This window comes from Caretta caretta, chromosome 5 (assembly GCF_965140235.1).
Source record: "Caretta caretta isolate rCarCar2 chromosome 5, rCarCar1.hap1, whole genome shotgun sequence".
Lineage (NCBI taxonomy): Eukaryota > Metazoa > Chordata > Testudines > Cheloniidae > Caretta > Caretta caretta.
In genome coordinates, this window is record NC_134210.1 from 13,025,583 (window position 1) to 13,047,197 (window position 21,615).

The window sequence follows — 21,615 nt, forward strand, 5'->3', positions numbered from 1 at the left end:
AACCATCTTACTATAAATTAAACAAGCAGAATTTCCTTATCTTGTCAATCTTTTTTTTAAATTCCCCTTTTTTTTTTAGTAGCTTACATTTAACACAGCACGATATACTGCGTTTGGTGTTTTGTTTTGGGGGTTTTTTTTTTTTGGTTTTTTTTGTTTGTTTTGGGGGGGGGGGTAGGGGGGGTCCTCTGCTGCTGCCTGATTGCGTATTTCCGGTTCCAAATGAGGTGTGTGGTTGACCAGTCAATTTGTAACTCTGGTGTTCGTAACTCTGAGGTTCTACTGTATATTACATTAAATCCAAACAAATACCCTACTACACTCTAAAACTAAGACACTAGTTTTTTAGAGTGGCTTTTTAAAACATCTTATAATCACTAAATAGCAACTTTGAGATAAAAATCTCTGTTACTTTAAGTTAAAGCTTCCCTTCTGCACCCCCCCTGCAGGCAGAACTACAATATTTTTCTGACACAGGCAAAGCCAGCGGCACGACATAGATCAGGTGTAGTATTCTGCATGCCAGGGACACCAGAGGCGGAAACTCAGATCGGGGACACACCTTGCTCTTGTTGTTGAACAGTCACAGATCTCAGCAGGGATGAGCTATTAAGCAATCCATAGATATAAGACTCCACCTGCAAGCGGGACAACATTGAAGTGTACGAGTGAAGCACCAACGTCTGATGCACGTGCTCCGCTTTGGCTTCAAACAATCTCTTTAGTTCCCCCAACACACTTGCATTCATCTCTACTGTCTGGTAGCGATGGTAGTCAGACACTTGGCACTGATCTGCACAGATACCCTGCAAAGAGAACAATTATTTTATGCGCTTTCTTTTTAAAGTGTGTTAAAAAAAATGTGCACTTACATGAGCTTTTAAGCCACAGATTTCAAAGCTCTTTGCAAAGGCGGGTCAGCAATATTCTGCGCAGATAACAGATGGGGAAACAGGCCAAGACATTTTTGAAAGCAGATTCTGATTTTAGATGTCCAACTTGATTTTCAGGGGCACTGAGCACTGGAGCGGATGACTGCCCAGCACCTCTGAAAAATCAGGCCCTGCAAACCCAAGTACCCAAAATCAGAAACTATTTTTAAAAATTTGAGTTTCAGTGACTGGCCCAAGATCACGCAGTGAGTCAGTGGCAGAAGTGAGAATAAAATCAGGTCTCTCGACTCCCACCCTCACACCCAATCCAGCAGAGCACACCTGCCTCACAGCCTTGGTCCAGTCTAGTCATAAAATGTATGTATAAAACATACAAAGAATTTCCAGGCCCACCCTGATCTTATTTTAAAGTCACAATATGTACGCAAGCAAGAGGAGGATTTTTCTAGACTCCAGCCCACCTTACATCAATTTGCCACAATATATTTTAAAATTATTCAGACTTGCCAAGAGTGAAAGGACTTTCCTCAAACTGCAAATCAGGTCATTGAGTGGAGTCTTTCCAAACCTCATCCGATGTTCTTTAATATAATGAAGCCATTATTTCATTCTGCCCATGTCATTGCTTCCTACAGCCATACAACTAAGTTTCAAAGCACACACTTATAAACTTTGGTTTGAAACTTGTTCACAGCACATGCAGGATTTTACACTAGGAAATCAGTTATATTAATGTAAAAGTCGGTGGATAGAGTGTAGATGTTTTGCACATAAAAATGGATAAATACTAAATTTAAGAGACTGACAAAATTCAATCGTAATTAAACTCTATAATGTTAATTTAGACCACATTCATCTAAAAAAAGAGTAATATCCATACATTGGGGCCCTCAAGTCTCATCTAGTGTAGGAAAAATTGGACAGGGAATTCACCAGGCTTGTAGCTCAACTCATGGGAGCAAAAGAGGAAGTTCTCGAATACATACGGCTTACACATTCTTGCTATCTAAACTTGCTCTGGGAAGGACCGGACAGGGGTAAGAACATCTACACTGACTACAACTTCTACCACTCCTGAGTATCTCCCATTTTCCTTGTTGAAGACAGGGCCCTATAAGACCAACTCCTGCAAATCAGCATACAGCTGAAACATCAAGCTGTGTGATGGGGTTCTCCCGAGACATGGGCAGAACAATCCTTCCCCATTAGGCAACTGCAGAGCTACACAGGCTATGTCTACAGTGCACTGCAGTGTGGACTACAGGGGTGCGAACTGCAGAGCACACTGAAGTATTGTGCTGTACCTGCCCCACATTGAAGCTGCTGGTGCAAACTAGATGGTACCTAGTTCTCAGTAACACAGTCCTCTTGCAAACAGGACTATGTTAATATGAAGTCGGTACCTTCTTTTGAATGGGGTAGCTGAGCGTAACACTTTGGTGCACTCTGCAATTCACACCCCGGTAGTCCACACTGCGGTGCAGCATAGACAAGCCCAGAGATACTTCAGGGCTGCAGTGGTAGCCACAAACAGGAATCTCTGTGCTGCATAAAGGAAGCAACAACCAGTGGAAGTGGATCTAGCCCCTCAGTCCCCTTGCTCCAAATAACCAGGCTGCTGCGCTGCATCTTCAAATCCTTCCAGAACCACTGTACCAAGACTATTGGACATGGAGTCATCCACACCCAGGAAGGAGGCTGGACAGGATAGGCACCATAATGAATTATTTCGCTAACAGCAGAAGGTGATTCTAAGCTAAATTCCAGTTTTTATATTGCAATGCATTGGAACTCTCACTCCAATTCACTGCATACAGGAATTTTAGTATATCAGAGCTCATTGTAAGGGAGACTGCACTCCACTATATTAGTTACAAGTTTAAAATCAAGGATTCAGTGGAATAAAGTATTTCTATGTAATGAACTTGACTTAAGCAGTGACAGGTTTATTTTCCTTTGAACAGAAAAATTTAAAAAAAAAAAAAAAAAAGACAACATCCAAGGCAAATAAATCTCTCTGTACAAGCCAGCTTAAATACAGCAAACATCCACATTCAGCAGAGCACATGACTAGGATCATAGCCAAGCCAGGATCAAAAGCAACTTCAGTTACACCACCTTGACAGACTGCTGTTCCTCCTTAAAAATCCATAACCTGCCCTTGGCACTTTGGCAATCTGATGTCATGGCCTGTAGCTCAGCCTCAGCCAGCAAGAGCTGCTTCCTACAGCGCCAATAGTTCAGGAGCAATTCGTGAAACTCATGTCTATCCTGATGAGCAATGTTATCAAACTCCTCCAGGTAGGAATCAACATTCTCCAGCCATGAACACGGCTCAAAGATTTTCAGCTGCTCTTTGGTAAATGGCACTAGTTCTGGTTCAGACGGAATCTCTGGATATAGCCTCTCGTGATGTAATAGCGGTTTTACTGCGAGTGTGGTCAGTCTCGCTTGGGACAATTCAGCAGATAAATCGGGATACAAAGTTTTCAACCCGGAGGGTTGAGCACACTCTTTGGCTTCATTAGAGAGCTGTGACAGAACAGGTTGTGCCTCTAAAGAAAGAACAGGATTTGTAGCCTCTTGTACTTTCTCAGTTCCTCTGTCCCGTACAATTCCCATTAGTGACTGAGTGCAAGCAGCACTGCATTTAAAGGTACTTTCTCCTATGCCAGAGTTTTCTGATTGATTAGCAAGTGCTTCCATAATGCTCTGGGGTTTGTCCAATTTATTTCTACCATCTTCCTCAGACCACTCCCTGCATTTCTCATGCAAGAGACTAGCTTTGAATTCTTCTCCGTGTTTTAGAGGTTCTAGGGTAGCTGATCGGGATCCTTCATCTGCTATGGTTAAAGAAGTCAAGGAGATATCACACACATCATTCACATTTTTTCCATCTTCTACTTCATCACTGAGCCGAATCTCTGTAAACACTTCAGGATGTTCCACCTGCACCTTGCTAGCTCGAGAAGACACCTCTTGATCTCTAGCTTTGTTGGGGAGGAAGACCTCGTCCAAGTCCTGCTTCTGGGGCTCTTCAGTGCATTTTTTCTTTTTTTCCTAGAAACAAAAGAATAGACAGCGTATCAGGAATTTGACATTCATAAATGAACAACAAAAGAAAGTCAGCATTTGTCTTGCATTACAATGTACCTAAAGCTTACATCACCAGCCTATTTTCCGTAGTTATGAAGGTAAGAAAAAAATGCATATTTCAACTTGCATGCTGACATGGAATAAGTATATTTGGAGAGCCAGCTGCAGTCACAAGGCTCCTTGTTTCATTTAATCCACGAATGATAAGGGATTCTGCTAAACAGAGCACATTTTAAATTCATCAGATGTCTATAGACCATGCCAAAGGTACCAAACACTGCACATGATCCCTGGTTAAGCAGATTGTGTTCCTCTATTCATTTCCTCTTTTTTGAACTCCTCTATTTCTTACTCAATGTCTTGTTTGGGAAGCAAGTAGGTGAGTTAATACACAGCATGAGAGAAACTGTGCAAGCTGTAACTTTCAGTCCCCACCATGCCTGACACACTCTCAGTCTTCAGCTTCCCCACCCCTTAGTCCCAAAAGATAGCAGCCCGTGCCCTATCAATTTCATTTCCCTGCTTTCATGTGCTGGAATGATGCCCACCATGTTGTTAATGAAAAACTGTCAGCATTCAGGGGCACAGACTGTCTTTGCGCTATGTGCTGTACAGATGAGTAAAACAATGGGGCCCTGATCTTTGACTGAAAAACCTCTAGGCTGTACCATAATATAAATACGTTGGAAGGTGTTTTTAATTTCATGGAAACATGCCTAATGGTCTTCAGTTCTGTAAGAGCTTATTTTCACAAAACCTAAATTTTCAGCTGATATTGCTCTTGCAATGTCCAATTAATTAAAGACTGACCCTGCGATGCAATCCATAACCTAGAAATTAGCAGTTTCACTAGGAATTATGTCACTTGGAGAAGTAGAAAAGCTGAATAAAATGAGCGGTGTGAATTTTAAATTGATTATTCCCTATTCAATTAACATTAGCTATTACTGAACAGGGATGCTTATGCTTGTGAGGAGACAAACAGCTAGCCTAGTCTGAAGTATATTTTTATGACTTTCTCACCAAAAGCACAAACATGTGGAATCATCACATGATATGACAATACAACCAGTATATGATACAAGCACTCCTGTGCAAACAGCTAAAATTCAGAGTTCAAAAGACTAAATGAGAGCAGAACCGAGAAAATAAAGGGAAAGTTAGCTTATACTGCTCTAATTTCTCTATATTATGCAACAGATTGCGAAAATCATCATGTGACAAAAGTCAGAGAGAGGGAACTAACGAAGAGCTCTCAGTCCCTACTCAACACTGGAAAAAGGCTAAGTAACAAAAGTAAAGTTCTGAACATTTACTGACAATTTCACACATTTCCTAGCAGAGCGGTTCTGCCTTATAAAGCAGCTAAAAGACAACAATAGATATCAAGGCCCCAGCTAATTTAGCATATTTGTTTTCACCCTCCCACTGAACATCTTTTAATCCAAACATATGCTTGCAGCTTCTTTATACAATGGCAATATATTTGGCTTGCTTTTGGATCCCACATCTCCCATTCTCCTGTTCTTCTTTCGTATGGCTTGGGTAGGTAGCAACAACTACAAATGTATATCTAAGCTTGACAGCCAGCACATTGCCCCAACAGTTAGCTGGTGAATGTCCTTCAGGCCCCCGGCAAAAGAACGAAGGGGACATTCAGATATGATGTGCTCTGTCATTTGTGCCTGGTGACCACAGTCGCATACGGGTGTTTGCCTCATTTTCCATTTAAAGAGGTATACTCTACTTTATACTCTCCTGTTCACTTCTTTCTATAGGATCATTAGTCTGGACTTTATTGTCTTATTTTCCTGTACATTCCCCATGCTCCTTGATGCTTAAAATCCAAAGAGACCACCTTGCAGGTTTTATTCAGGTAAAATCAACCTCTCTCTTACATTAGCATTTTATACTGCTGCCCACCACCACCATATCTGAGCACCTTCCCCATAAAATTGATACTGAAGTCCCCAGCAGACTACATGAAGTCTGACATTTCTTCCTTTTCAGGGTAAAAATTCTACAAACTCAATAGAAACTTCATCTGAGTAAGAACTGCAAGATCAGGCTCTGAATTCAAAGAAGAACATAACACCTGTTGTTTCTCTTTTTATACTTGGAGTGTAAACTTATCAAGCAGGAACCATCTTTTCATTGTGTTTGTTCAATGCCTCCTAGAACAGTGCAGACAGGCCTCTAGGCACTACTGCAACGAACAACAACAGATTACAGCAGTGGAGACAGCCATAACACAAGGCAAGAGGGTATAGTTACTTCCACATAAAGCAGAGTGAGTTGGTTAGTCTTCTTCTTTTTGGATATTTGCGGGCTATTTTTATTTAATAGCTGGATTTATAGGTTTATATTCAGTATTAGATGGGCAACTGTTAATGTACTTACCACATGCAATATTTTTAATTCCCTCTTCAAAATTAGGTGTTTGCTTGGTGCAGAAGGGGACACTGCCCCAAGCATAACGGGCAGCATGGAAGAACGCTCAAAGGGAAGAGCTGAAGGAGGATACAAAGGGAGCAACCACATAAAAGGTTTGAGGGGAACAAACAAGAAATATGTGTAGGAAGGGAGAAGAGCAGAGATGTAAGAAAGAGAAGAGACAGCCTGAACTTAATGCAGATGACAAGAAGAAACCAGAGAAAGGATTTAAAGGAGAGAGTGATGTAATCAGAGTGGCAGGACAGGAAGATGATTTTCACAGCACAAAATGATTTGGAGAGGAACAAATTGAAATGCAGAGATGCCAAAGACTAAGAGTATGCAGTAATTGAGGTCGGACACGACAAAAGTACGGTAAAAAATCTCAGTGCTCAGAAAGTAAAGCATAGGTTTTAGACACTGTAAAGGAAAATCCAATAAGATTTGGCCAGAGCCTGGGTATGGAAGGGGGCAGAGGAATCTAAAAATGGCTCCATGTTGCCTGAGTGATGGGACAGGGTGCAGTTAAATGTGACAGACGGTTTAGGGGCCAAGATGAGTTCACTTTCGAGTTGTGAGGGAATGACAGGAAGTCCTTCCACTCCACAGGGGATTTCCTTCCCTGCAAGCTGAATTCCACTGAACATGTTCCCAAAAAAGACACTTTTCCTATATGAAAGAAGACTTATAGTGACAGGACTGAACCTGGCATCTGAAATACATCTGGTTGTGCCTATCAGGTAACTTACATAAAAAAAAATTGGATTATTTACTTTATGTCAAACAGAACTAATTCCAACAGCAAGTTATGTATGGGTTGGGTTTTGTATATTTGAAGACTAAATAGTCAATATTAAAATACGTGAATTCTAATTCTGTATGGAATAGGTTTCAGAGTGGTAGCCGTGTTAGTCTGTATCAGCAAAAACAACGAGAAGTACTTGTGGCACCTTACAGACGAACAAATTTATTTGGGCATAAGCTTTCATGGGCTAAAACCCACTTCATCAGCTGCATGGAATGGAAAATACAGTAGGAAGATATATATACACAGAACATGAAAAGATGGGAGTTGCTTTACCAAGTGGGGGGTCAGTTCTAACGAGACAGTTCAATTAAAATGGGCTATTATCAACAGGAGGAAAAATCACTTTTGTAGTGGTAATCAGGGTGGCTCATTTCAAACAGTTGACAAGAAGGTGTGAGTAACAGTAGGGGGAAATTAGTCTTTTTATTGACCCATCCACTCCCAGTCTTTATTCAGGCCTAATTTGACAGTGTCCAGTTTGCAAATTAATTCCAGTTCTGCAGTTTCTCGTTTGAGTCTGGTTTTGAAGTTTTTTTGTTGAAGAATTGCCACTCCAACCCCTCAGACAGAGACAAACACCTAAAAGATCTCTATCAAGCATTCTTACAACTACAGTACCCACCTGCTGAACTGAAGAAACAGACTGATAGAGCCAGAAGAGTTCCCAGAAGTCACCTACTACAGGACAGGCCTAACAAAGAAAATAACAGAACGCCACTAGCCGTCACCTTCAGCCCCCAACTAAAACCCCTCCAACGCATTATTAAGGATCTACAACCTATCCTGAAGGATGACCCAACACTCTCACAAATCTTGGGAGACAGGCCAGTTCTTGCCTACAGACAGCCCCCCAACCTGAAGCAAATACTCACCAGCAACCACATACCACACAACAGAACCACTAACCCAGGAACCTATCCTTGCAACAAAGCCCGTTGCCAACTGTGCCCACATATCTATTCCGGGACACCACCACAGGGCCTAATAACATCAGCCACACTATCAGAGGCTCGTTCACCTGCACATCCACCAATATGATATATGCCATCATGTGCCAGCAATGCCCCTCTGCCATGTACATTGGGCAAACTGGACAGTCTCTACGTAAAAGAATAAATGGACACAAATCAGATGTCAAGAATTATAACATTCATAAACCAGTCGGAGAACACTTCAATCTCTCTGGTCACGCGATTACAGACATGACAGTTGCTATATTACAATAAAAAAACTTCAAATCCAGACTCCAGCGAGAAACTGTTGAATTGGAATTCATTTGCAAATTGGATACAATTAACTTAGGCTTGAATAGAGACTGGGAGTGGCTAAGTCATTATGCAAGGTAACCTATTTCCCCTTGTTTTCTCCTCCTCCCCCTCCCCCCCAGACGTTCTTGTTAACCCCTGGATTTGTGCTGGAAATGGCCCACCTTGATTATCATACACATTGTAAGGAGAGTGATCACTTTAGATAAGCTATTACCAGCAGGAGAGTGGAGTGGGAGGAGGTATTTTTTCATGCTTTGTGTGTATATAAAAAGATCTTCTCCACTTTCCACAGTATGCATCCGATGAAGTGAGCTATAGCTCACGAAAGCTTATGCTCAAATAAATTGGTTAGTCTCTAAGGTGCCACAAGCACTCCTTTTCTTTTTGCGAATACAGACTAACATGGCTGTTACTGTGAAACCTGTCACTTTTAAGTCTGTTATTGAGTGTCCAGGAAGTGTCAAAAACCAGTAGAACACTTCAACCTCCCTGGACACTCAATAACAGACTGGAAAGTATTTGAGTTACTTTCCCGACTTACTACACTGATGGATGTCCTAGAAGTAATGTAGGTGTCTTATGACCCGTAAGTTTGTAACTGTTTCATACAGAAACAATGAGAAGTACTTGTAGCACCTTATAGACTAACAAATTTATTTGGGCATAAGACTGTATGGAACAGTCTGTTACTTTCCTAATGGACTGTTTTTTCTAAATGGACAACCAATCCTAAATTGTCAATGACTGAGGGACAATCTTCACTCATTGATACATTTTCCTTTCCTCCACCAGCTCTGTGTAACTTTTTTCATGAGTAATGTACCTGAATACTTAGACGCTAAAGATCTAAACTGTATTCTTAAATTCATTCACCTAAATATGGGTTATTGCTGATTATGCACTATATGTATCTTATGACTTTAAAAACAAACTTTGTGAATAATCTAAGCACTATACGCAGATGTACAAACACTCTTTTCTCAACCTGTATTTTAATAAAATTTTCAGCTGTGTTCTGAGTCATACGCAGTAATTAAGAGTTACACAGATGCCAGTGGTAAACGGCTCTTCACCTCTCGCAGCTTCAGTAGCTTTGACACCTTATTGTGTTTTGTTTCTTGTTAGTGATGTAAGTACTAATCTTTGTTTATTGTATCTTTTGCAAAAAGGTGAGTCTTGAAGCGTTCTCTGAAAACCTCAGATTCAGTTTTCTGCCCTCTAGTTCTTGGTTACACAACTGAGCAAGTTCAGCAAAGGATGGATGCCTCATCTCCTGCTCCCAAGAACATAATGTTGTCAGATGCACTGTCCCAGAGGATCACATATGGTTCAGTGGGTTATGAATGGAAAAGCAGGTACTGATGTGGTTGGGCCCCAACTTGTACCCTGAAATTACACTGAATGTAAACAGAGCCAGTTTTTCTGCTAAGGATGAAGGTTGATGTGTTCTGGCAAACTGGAGTTCCCAAGTTGCCCGCACCTCAGATGTACTGAATTACAAGAGTTTAGTCAGGATGATCAGCAGAGATCACTAGCTATAGTCTCATCAAGAAAAGCAGCTTGTAATTTTCTGGCAAACTAGAGGTGAAAAAATATTTCCAATCATTGTTGCTTCCTAGGTGGGGTGTCCAAAATTAGTAGTGAGTTCAGAAACACCCCAAGACTCAATACCTCCTTGATGAATTGACAGAAGATGCATTTGATGAAGGGGGAGGGCTGTGTGTCATTCAAAGGATTTCCCCATTTAGCCAACATTACTTCTGTCTTGACTGGGTTCAGACAGAACTACAGCTGCTTTTCATCCATGTGCTAACCTTTTAGAGGTTGTCAAGGCTGAATCCCCACTCTGTCACTCCGAGCGCAGAAGTGGGGGCCCGCAAGGATTTTAAAAATTAATACTTGCCACTCCAGGCTTGTATTACAAAGCAAGCAGAGAACAGACCAAGAGGGATTTTACAGCTAACTGGCTGGCTGGGTGTCCATCAAAGGGAGCTAGTCCCCCTCCCACCCCCCACTTTATGCATCACAGAGGTACTGATACATCTGTAATGGCTTGAGAAGTATCCAGCAAACAGGAGACAAAACTGTGAATCATCAGCAAGTTGCTGGCAAAGCAGCCCAGGGTCTTTCAACCTCTCCAAAATTATCTGCAGATCACCACATGTGAGGCTTCTTGAGTGATCAGTAGTAGCTGTTCATCGTAACTCCTATAAGTCCTATTTGAAAGGATAAACAGGAACCACTATGACATTTCTCTGCTCACTCCAGTTAGGTCTTGGGTACAGGGGAGCAGCACCAGGGTAGATAAAAATCAATGATTTTAAAAAAAAATTTAAAAAACGGATTTTTTAATTTAAATAGGTTTTTTTCTCAAAAAGCATTTTATAAAAAAAACTGATCTAGTTTTAATTAAGATACATTATAGCTCAAAGATATCTCATCAAGGAATAGGGATTATAAATTCTAATTCTATGTTATGAGACAATATATTCATGTAATGTTTAAGAAAAGTTTTGTAAATGAGTTCCAGTAGTTCATGGATTAGTGACCCAACCTTATGGGGTTCCAGGGGCTTCTGTATAAATTACTTAGGTTAATCTTTCTATCTACCCAATGGGACTCAGGGCTAAGTCTAGAAGATACCATCAGAGATGCTTAGTTTTGCAGTCCCCAAACTGTGGATTTCTGTCTCCAAAGATAACATGCTTGTTAACAGCAAAAATGTTTTTAAATAAATAAATAGATAGATAGATAATGGATAGAGGTGAAATAACAGACCTCAAAACTATTGTCCCTCTGCAAATGTGTGTTCACAGAGTCAATCCCTTACCTCTCTCTAGAAGTGCAAAGTTTCATCGTTGGGGACGGAATAGATCTGGACAAGAAGAAATCTGGAGATAGATGTGAGAAGGGAGGGACAGGCAGTAGAAACAAAAGTGAAACTGTTTCAGCAGCATATTCCAGAAGTCTTGAGGTCTTTCTGAGTGTAGCCTTCATTGATTTGAGATCTACCATACCATTATCTCACTAGAAGGGAAAACCTATAATGGCAGAAGCCCTAAAAGAGACCCAGTTTGGTCTCAACTATCTCAGAGTTGTGAAAAATATGTATTAAGGTTATAACAACCAACAAGAATACACTTTTGTGTAGAAATCCATGATTAAATTGAATCTTCGTGACTAGTTATTTAAATCATGATTTAAATCAAATCCACCCTGAGCAGCACTATGGATCAACTTTGTAAAAGGCTTGAGACAGCAAGTACTCTAAACCGACATCCATAGCCATAGAGAAGCTACCCACTCATGTCACTAGAGAACAATTGGTGCCATGTTCTCATCTGAAAAATGACTGTGCAAAGTTTCAGGATAACAAATGCCAAGAGTTGCTGGAGTTTGATTGTCACTACCTTGTAATGGTGTTAAAAGAAAGAGGAGGTTGAAGACAGAGCAGTAGTTGAAGAGACTGTCTACATGAAGTGTTTATTTCTCAGGAACTATATGGACTATCACATTCTTCAGGAGGTTCACCTTCTCTGAAAGAGGCACTGATAACTCCCACCACTAACAGGCCAGTTGCTTTTCACTGGCTTTCAACAACCATGAGAGAAATTAATCCTTCACAAACAGTGGCCTGGAATTCAGTTTTGTGTGTGCAATGAGGCTGAATTTAGACAAAGATGGTGGAACAGTTATTATTCTCAGCTCTGGTTTGGAGTCCTTTCTCCAACCCATATTTGGGTAATGTTTTCTCTGAAGTAGGTTAACAGCTCTTAGCAGTGGTTGACACTTGAGACTGATATTTGGTTTGATATGGGTTGATGGTTCTCTACTCAGACCAGTTCTGACTGACATGATTTCACAGACCGTTATCCACGCACAACAGTTTATTACATCAATGGAGAGGGACAACTGCAAAATGAGAAGAGTGAGCAATCCTTGGGATTCAAATCCAACACAAGATATAACGGTTTAGATCTTAATGTCAGATGGGTGAGGATTAGCAGCAAGCAAATGAAAGCCCTGAGAGATTGCATTTCAAGATGCTAAAACAAAACAGACAACTAGAAGCCCAAATCTCATCTACAACAGGATTAAAAGCTAAGATATGTAGGTAGTTGTATGTTTAAAATATGAACAAACAAATACTGGCTCTTGCAGGAGTAATACGCGGTCCCTTACCCCATGTGGCCTCATATTTTGGATATTTCAAAGCCAACATTACACATGGCTACAGTTTTAACCAGAAGAGGTATTAGGACTCTTAGCCCTAATTAAAACAGCATAGGATGTCAAGCAATTAAAAAAATTAATCACAATTAATCATGTGATTAATCACACTGTTAAACAATAATAGAATACCATTTATTTAAATATTTTGGATGTTTTCTACAATTTCAAATATAATGATTTCAATTACAACACAGAATACAAAGTGTACATCATCATCCAAGACTATTATAACATGAAATATATGGCAGAATGTGGGTAAAACAGAACCGGAGACATACAATTCTCCCCAAAGGAGTTCAGTCACAAATTTAATTAACACATTTTTTTAAATGAGCGTTATCAGCATGGAAGCATGTCCTCTGGAATTGTGGCTGAAGCCTGAAGGGGCGTACGAATGTTTAACGTATCTGGAACGTAAATATCTTGCAATGTCAGCTACAAAAGTCCCATGTAAACACCTGTTCTCACTTTCTGGTGACATTGTAAATAAGAAGCAGGCAGCATTATCTCCCGTAAATGTAAACGAACTTGTTTGTCTTAGCGATTGGTAGAACAAGTAGTAGGACTGAGTGAACTTGTAGGCTCTAAAATTTTACAGTTTTTTTTTTTGAGTGCAGTTATGTAACAAAAAAAAAATCTACATTTGTAAACTGCACTTTCATGATAAAGAGATTGCACTACAGTACTTGCATGAGACGAACTGAAAAATACTATTTCTTTATCATTTTTACAGTGCAAATATTTGTAATAAAAATAATATAAAGTGAGCAATGTACACTTTGTATTCTGTGTTGTAATTGAAATATATTTGAAAATGTAGTAAAACATCCAAAAATATTTAATAACTTAAATTGGTATTCTATTGTTTAACAGTGTGATTAAAACTGCGATTAATCTCGATGAATTTTTTTGAATTAATCACATGAGTTAACTGCGATTCATCGACAGCCCTAGTTTTAATGCTATACACAATTAAGTAGTTACAATGCTCCACCCCAGAGCTGACTGACATAATTCCTGTCTATGTATCAGTTTGCTAAACAAAAATAAATTTCCTTTAATTCAATCCCCGATTAATCGAAGCCTCGTTATAATTTGATCGAAATACCAGCAACCCAATCATTAATATAAGAAGTTCCAATTGCTTTCAGCAGGAATGACGGGACAGTTCCTTCGGTGACTAAAGCAGGCTGCTATTTAAATCGGGGAGGAAAGAGGCTCGAAGTCTGCAGGAGACCCAAGATGCTACGGCAAAGCCAGGTGACAAGTGGTGCCCGCGGGCGAGGGGTGTTATTTGTAATGACGGAGTGAATCCCGTCACTTGCGATGGGAACCAGGACACGCACCGGGGGGATCGCACCGGAGAGGATCAGCGGCTAGACCCAGTCACAGGGACGAGGGTCGAGCCATGTTTAACTAGAATAAAACAGTACCAGCGAAGGCAGCGCCCAGAGGCCCGCCAGGCCCCAGGCAGACCCCGCCAGTGGCAGCCCCTGCCCCGCAACGCGCAGCCCAGGCGGCAGCGGGCGGGCCGGCGGGAGCGAAGGCGGAGCACAGGGCGGCTCTGGAGCTCCGGGGGGCCGAGTCAGCTCCCGCGGGGACACGCCCGCGCTGTGCTCCCCTCTCCCGCCAGGCCCGGCCCCTGGGGGACCAGCTCCGGGAGCGAGCTCCAGCCCCCCTCACGACCGGGACCAGGCGCCTCCCTCCCGTCCCGTCCCGTCCCGTGCGGAGCCGGGCGCGGCCCGGGGAGCGGGGGTGGCCGAGGGTCCCCGCCCGCCCGCCGCGCCCCGCCCCGTACCTTGGCCTTGCCCCTGCCGGGCTTGGGGCGCTCCCTGCGCGGGGGTCTCACGGCCTCCGCCATCCCCGGCGGCCGCCTCGCTCCCGCAGCTCACACCGGAAGCGCCGGGCAGGGGCGAAATCACATGACCGGCCTCTCCACCCCGGGCCCAGCCCATCAGCGCCGCGGTGGCTATGGAACGCGAGGAGGGACATTTTCGTTCTCCAGGACGGAACGCGGCTCGGCCGCGGCGCCCCCTAGTGCCGCACAAGGCAGCGGCAGGGCGCAAAGCCAGACCGCTGAGAGCTAGCTCAGCCGGCGCGGCTAGCCCCCCCCTGCCAGGGCCAGCCCCCCCTGCCGGGGCCCACCTCTGGCCCCTTGGGCACCCAGTGCCATTGCCCTCCCCACACCTGCCAGGGCCAGCTGCCCAGCCAGCCCCACCCTCTCTAGGGCCCAGCCACACCTCTGCCATCCCCACCCATCTCAGCCACCCCCCACCACTGATACCCACCCTGCCTACCCCTGCCCGTCCCATCCCCGCTGCTACGGCCACCCCCGTGATATCCCATTCCCAGCCCCTGCTCTGGAGCTCCCCAACGTGACATCCACCCCATCACTTCCACCCACCACCGCACCTGTCCGTGTCATCCCCGTCAGCCCCTCAGCCACCCCAGCGCTTCTCGTGGATACCCGCCAGCCACCTCACACACCGCCAACACCGATAGCCTGGTCACGCCACCGTCAACACATGCCAGAAGCAGTGCCAGGCATATTACCCCGAACACTAACCCAGGCAACTCCAAATACACCCTGCCCTGCAACAGCACACACGGCCAAGCTGACAGGGGGTTCCACTGGACCAAAGGAGCTTTGATCACCTTGATCAGAGATGAACAACTTCACACAGACCTGTATCATGACCATTTTATTAACTATTCCGAAAAATGATAGCAGGGAACTGCTAGATCTTAATTTACATGACAAACAAATCATTACAAGTTTACAAAAACAATCCAATAAAATGCACAGTTCATGACGAAGCAGCCCATTTGTTTTCATTTCATTGTTTTCATCCATAGCACTGCACATCTTACTCAGCACAGACAAAACTCATCACACAGATAATTTACCAGTCAAAACTCATTCGTTTTCTATTAACAAAAATCAGTTCTGGACAAGTATTTTGTAAGGCTCTCTGCAAACCAACAGTTCTGCTGTGTTTTACAAGCAACGAGACAGTATGTCGTTGTGTTGTCACTGGACGGCACATTTCCCCTCTCTCACAACCCCAGCATTCCAACAGCGTTGGATCTAGCCACACTGACCTACCACATGGTGTTCAGACACAGATTAAACTGTGCATGCATGGTTGCTAAAATGTGCAGGAAGGTCTATGGACACAAGGTTAAAATCCTGGTTAGAAAGCCCATTACAGATAGGCGAACATAAGCAAAAATAACTTCCACTAACTTACTTCAAGCTTTTTTTCCCTCGCCTTTACTGCAGTGGTGAGTGATATCTTTGTGACACATTAACTGATGTCCTCTTCTGTACCACAACAGTTTAGCTATCTTAAAATTCTTATTGCCACTAACTAATGTTCCCTCCATCTAAGTCACACTACAGATCACTTACCTGCCCTCAGGGCTCTGTTGTATTGGCTACAACATTGGCAAGTCTAGTGGTGTCAATAACAGTTCACACAATGAGTAACAAAGATGCAATCGCAATTTCCAGTGCAGATAAGAAAGAGTTTTGCACTTAATTTCCAAATTAGCTCAAATTCTCTTTTCATTCAGTTAACAGCTTTAACATAGAATGCAGCAATCTCTGCGCTGCAAGTGCACAGAGAAATACAGCAGGATATTCACAGGAGGTTTAATGTGTAGAAAAGTTACGGTTTCCAAAAGCAGCTAGCAAATCTCATGCTTTGGAAACAAACATTCAATGAGAGTTTTTTCTGGTGACTCCCATCTTTTCATATGCTGTGTATTTATACCTCCCTACTATATTTTCTACTCCATGCATCTGATGAAATGGGGTTTAGCCCACGAAAGCTTATGCCCAAATAAATTTGTTATTCTCTAAGGTCCCACAAGGACTCGTCATTGTTTTTTCTGGTGATGTATCACTTGTAACTCTGCAGCTACAGGGATGGGGGGGTGTTGGTTGATGGAGTTCTGCGGCTCCAGATTGAAAGCTCCCTTGTACCACTTGCTTGTGAAGTTTCACTTTAGCTCAGTTGTGCTAAACTCTTAATAAATTCAGGTATATTCCAAATTTACCTCAACTCTTACATACTATTGCTCTAATCACAATAATAAAAAGCTTTTACAATAGCCACTGACCACACTTGTCATTTTTATCATTAACATTTTACAGTTTGAAACAATCTGCCTTTTCAAATTCCTTTAGAAACTGAAAATGTCAGGCTAGAAATGAAAGTATTTCCACACGCCTACCACCATCCTAATTCACGTCCTGAAAAACAACTCAATATTGCGTTGCTTGTGGTTTCAAACCTTCCTCTTTTATCTAGGGAGTACTGACCTATTGATTTTGAAGTGCTTTTAGACACTCTCTAGGACACAACTCGGAGAAGAACCTTGATTTTTGGTGGCAGCTTGCTTTCTTTCTCTTTAAGAGTGGCTCGGCAGAATACTCGTACTTTTTGCTTTCACTTTCAGGACTGGCTTCTTTAAATCAGAGGGAAAATACAGTGAAGCAATCCACATTTCAAATGTTCATGGCATTGCCCTGTGATTAACTACACTCTGAACTAAAAAGATCCTTTCGAAAAGCACTTATAAATTGGGGTCCTGGTGTATTTATTTCAGTCAACTAAATAAGGAAATAATCGCAGTCCCTACTCTCAGGACTGAGATAGGATCCTCACTCTTGGACAACTGATATGGGGCTGCATTTTAACCCCTCCATTTTTCAAGTGAGGCATGTGGGGTTAGCTGCATGACTTCCATTACAATTATTGCGAGTCATGTGCCTAAACCGCAGTGCACCACTTTGAAAGTTGTTGAGTAGCAGTTTTTGTAGGCAAGAAACAAAATAAGACCATCTACTGCCCTGAGTCAGCCTGGAAATCCCAACAGAGAAAAGGAGCTTCTTGTCCAATATGCTCATGAGTACTAGTTCTTATACTATGGTCCTGACCTTACTATACTGCCATCCCAGTAATCTCTAATGAAAGGCCCTAGCTGTAGATCTAGGGTCAATTCTCTTTCTACAGCTCTCAGATGGAAGTAACATTTGGTCACTACTCAAAAAGGCTCTGTACCAATGCTAACTCTCTCACACACTGAGGCTGTGTGGCCTCGTGGAGAGAATGCAGGACTGGGACTCAGGAGACCTAGATTCTAGTCCTGTCTCTACCACTGACTTGCTTGGTGACAGATCAAGTTGCTATGCCTGTTTCCCCACCTGTCAAATGGGAATAATTATACTGATCTCCTTTCAGAGTAACAGCCGTGTTAGTCTGTATTCGCAAAAAGAAAAGGAGTACTTGTGGCACCTTAGAGACTAACCAATTTATTTATCTCCTTTGTTAAGCACTTTGAGAACAAATGATGAAAAAGCACCATATAAGGGCCAGGTGGTATCACCAGGTGGTATCAACTGTTCTGGTGTCCACAAAACAATGAAGGATTTTCTCATCTGCACTTTACCTGTTTGCTCTTTTAATGCTCTGTGGTCTGGATTTACAAATGAAATCCAGGCTTGATCAGCTTCTGGCATCTTTTAAATAAGGGGTTCTCATCTTGGGAGTTGCAACTACTAGAACAGGGATAGGGACTGTCACAAACAAGTGTTGGGATCACAGGGATCACAATCACCCCATCTTTCCCATGTTTCTAAATGGGTCGGGATTTCAGCTAGATGGGAAGGGGGCCTAGGATGGAAAAGAGAGTGAGAACCACTGTTTAAATTCAACGAGTGTTACATCAGCATTTTCAACCACATTAAAGTCAGGGCTTCCCTTGCATTTACAGGAACCCGTGGGATCAGTTTCCCACCTCCACTCCCCTCCAATCTGAGGCAAGAGAAAAACAGAGTCTGCCCAATGGGCCATTATATATGGAGATCCAGTCAATGAAGTTCCATACATCCGTAGGTGTCTTGCACTGGAATAGACACAGTATATGTGCTAGAGGCTACACACTCCAGAACGGGAGGAAAAGCACAAGTCCATACCCCAGCAAGCTCAAGCTGAGCATTGAGGTGCATTGGCAGGATGCTGTTGGAGACCCAGGACTGGACTAGCATAGTGGTCCCCAACGCGGTGCCCATGGGAACCAGCCGCCGAAATGCTGCCCAGAAGCGACAACGCCAAGAAGCACCGCTGCTTCTCGGTGGCATTTCGGCGGCTGGTCGTCCGGCGCCCGCCACACTCTTCTGGGAACACGAATATGCTATTGCAACAGAAAGGTTGGGGACCACGTTGCGCTGCATTAGCAAGTTTGCATCAAAGGCCCAGCAGAAGCGGAATACAGGCCAGCACTTACATGCTACAAGGACCAGCGTTCAATTAATTCTTCAGATCGAGAGTGTTGGGAAGCATCGACAGAACTCTTTGGGGGGAGAGATTTGAAAGAGTAGTGGGCTGCAGTGTAGGACTGAGATCCAAAGGGAGGGCTGGGAGTGGCAGAGCAGAGAGAGGTTAGATCAGGGAAAAGGTGCCGTAGCTGAGCTCTAATCTTCAACGCCTCCTGCCTGCACGCTGTACTTGTGGCTACAACCAGTCTGTCCAGGCCTTTGCATGTGGGAGGAGCAGTCACCCCCCACACTGAAGTCTATTTTAGAGCATATATAATTACATGTTCAGTATGCAAGCCACAAATCTAAAATATATATCTATATCTATATTGAGAGAGATTAAAAATAATCTACAATATAAAATTATATTGGGATATTTAAGGGTCTTTTTTTATAAGACAACATATTCCTCGAATTGTGCATTTCGTACAGGTCATTCAAATGTAGCAGGGAAGAATTCAAATCTCACTTATCAAATTGGGGTCTTTCCCACACAAGGGAACAAAGCGACATTCCCTAGGTTTGTACAAATCACGCATAGCTCAGGCACAATTTGATGCAGAATCATCCCTGTTGCTCTAGAGCAAGACATTAAAACCTGTACACCCTCGCACTGAGAGCTACACACAAATGGGCAGACTTCATCAGTGTCTGTGCACCTGACAGGTAACAGCCAATGGAGATGGACATAAAAGCTGGGGAAGTTCTGGTTCGGAAATGAGTTTTGCAGCTCTAGGCCAACAACAGTAACCAAGTTAGTTTGTGCTTTATTAGAAACAAAAGAGCCAGACCCCACAACACTATAACAAATGGGAATTCTGCCATTGACTTCAATGGGAGCAGGATTAGACCCCCAAGAAATGGGCGGGGGAGAGGAAGGTTTGCTAAATGGAGACAGGAAAAGCCAATAAGAAAATAGTAAGGAGTCCGGTGGCACCTTAAAGACTAACAGATTTATTTATTTGAGCATAAGCTTTCGTGGGTAAAAACCTCACTTCTTCAGATGCATGGGGCGAAAGAAAATATTATTTCTTTTATTTTCAAGCGTATTGGACAGTGGAACGCAAAAGATAGAAGAAGCAGCTGACAACGTCCCTGAATTGTTGCCTCCAATGGCCAAAACCTCACGAGGTTCTGACTCTGGGTCCTGGTCAAAAAATATACCCAAGAGTCCAGCTGCTCACACAGATTAACCTGATTGGAGTTTGCAGAATCTGTCGAGAGTAGGCTAAGTGGCGGGTAGCTGAACGGTGGCAAGCCCTGCCTTGCGGATGTACCTCTCCAGACAGTCAGCTCATGTCCTCCAGTTATTCAAGAAGAATGGAGGGGTCACCAGCCTGGACCTGCAAGGATGGCTCTGTATTGTACTGCTATGCCACAGCAGAACCAGGGAAGGGAGGGAGGTAACTACTGAAGGGCCATAACTTGTTCACCTTCCTCTCGTCAGAACCCATATTGAAGTCAACGGACCATTCGTGTAATCCATAGAGGCTCCTGAAGCATGCTAGATAGAGACAGGATATAAATCAACTTCTCCCAACATCACTTGCGTAGCCTGGAGCAAATGCACAGTACAGCCATATAAATACCCCCTCGAGTTCTAACTCTCAGCATTGCCATGAGTAAGCAGTCTAATGAGCACTCCACAATTAGGGCTAGGCTATGATCTTAATCACCCTGGTGAAAATCCAGCATAACAGACCAAACCCATACTTTGACCTGTGTGCTATGCGCACGCCCCAGCATGCCCAACGCACTGCACATGATTCCCATTGGCAGCACTGCAGTGGCACATGTGAATTCTCAGTCGTCATGGTGAGAAGAAATTCCTTTTTTTAAAATCCTTTAGAGTCTTCCACATGGATGTTGAGGTTTGCACATCACAAAGAATTCTCACCAATACCAGAACACAAGTGTCTCTTATTGTTAGGAGAGATTCCATTGGATCAGCGAATATTATTCAAAGATTCAATGTCCTCCTTGCTGACCTTGAAAATAGGACATCAGTCCATGTAGTTTGTCGCCATGAAGGAAGAGGGACCTTGTTGGATCTTGTGTGGATCCTCAGAACATACTAAATAATTACCCTAGAGTTTCAAAATATTTTTTAAAAGAAGAAACAGTTCCATGCTGTATCACTGTGCCCGATGCTGGAATTGCAACTGAATACACGGTCTCTGATGGGTGGATCAGACGACTCATTTCTTGCACTCAGTGGCACTACTGGGCAAGCAGCTTTGAGACCCTGGAGAAGAGGATGGAATTGTAAGAGTCAATATTTCAGTGAAAGAAACGTAGACAGAATCAAATGTAATGATGGGAGGAAAAGTAGCCAGCTAGATCATCCAGTCCCCCTCCCAACCTATGCAGGACTGTTCCACCACAGCACTGTGCTTTTAAAATATCAAATATGGGACCTCCAATTCTTCCCATGGGAGACTATTCCACAACCTATGCAATCTCACCTTTGGGAAGTTTTCCCAGATTTTCAGCCTATAGTTCTCTTTCCTAACCGTCTCTCCTAAATATATAACTGTTTCTTGCGCTTTCTCTGTGCCG

The 21,615-nt window shown here is 43.0% G+C and overlaps 2 protein-coding genes across 5 annotated transcripts in view; both read right to left on the minus strand.

Annotated features, from left to right (window-relative positions):
• The window catches only part of EPG5 (ectopic P-granules 5 autophagy tethering factor), an 83,238-nt gene extending 68,573 nt beyond the window's left edge, over window positions 1-14,665 (minus strand). For all 3 annotated transcript variants that reach the window (XM_048849598.2, XM_048849597.2, XM_048849600.2), the window contains exons 1-3: window positions 14,530-14,665; window positions 3,012-3,953; window positions 563-806 (exon numbers count right to left, since the gene is read on the minus strand). In XM_048849598.2, coding sequence (XP_048705555.2) covers window positions 563-806; window positions 3,012-3,953; window positions 14,530-14,592 — 1,249 coding nt within the window. In that variant the 5' untranslated portion in view covers window positions 14,593-14,665. The remainder of the gene's footprint in view (window positions 1-562; window positions 807-3,011; window positions 3,954-14,529) is intronic.
• A 753-nt stretch (window positions 14,666-15,418) lies between these two features.
• The window catches only part of PSTPIP2 (proline-serine-threonine phosphatase interacting protein 2), a 53,294-nt gene continuing 47,097 nt past the window's right edge, over window positions 15,419-21,615 (minus strand). For both annotated transcript variants that reach the window (XM_048851040.2, XM_075128347.1), the window contains one exon: window positions 15,419-21,301. The gene's annotated coding sequence lies outside the window, so the exon portion shown is untranslated. The remainder of the gene's footprint in view (window positions 21,302-21,615) is intronic.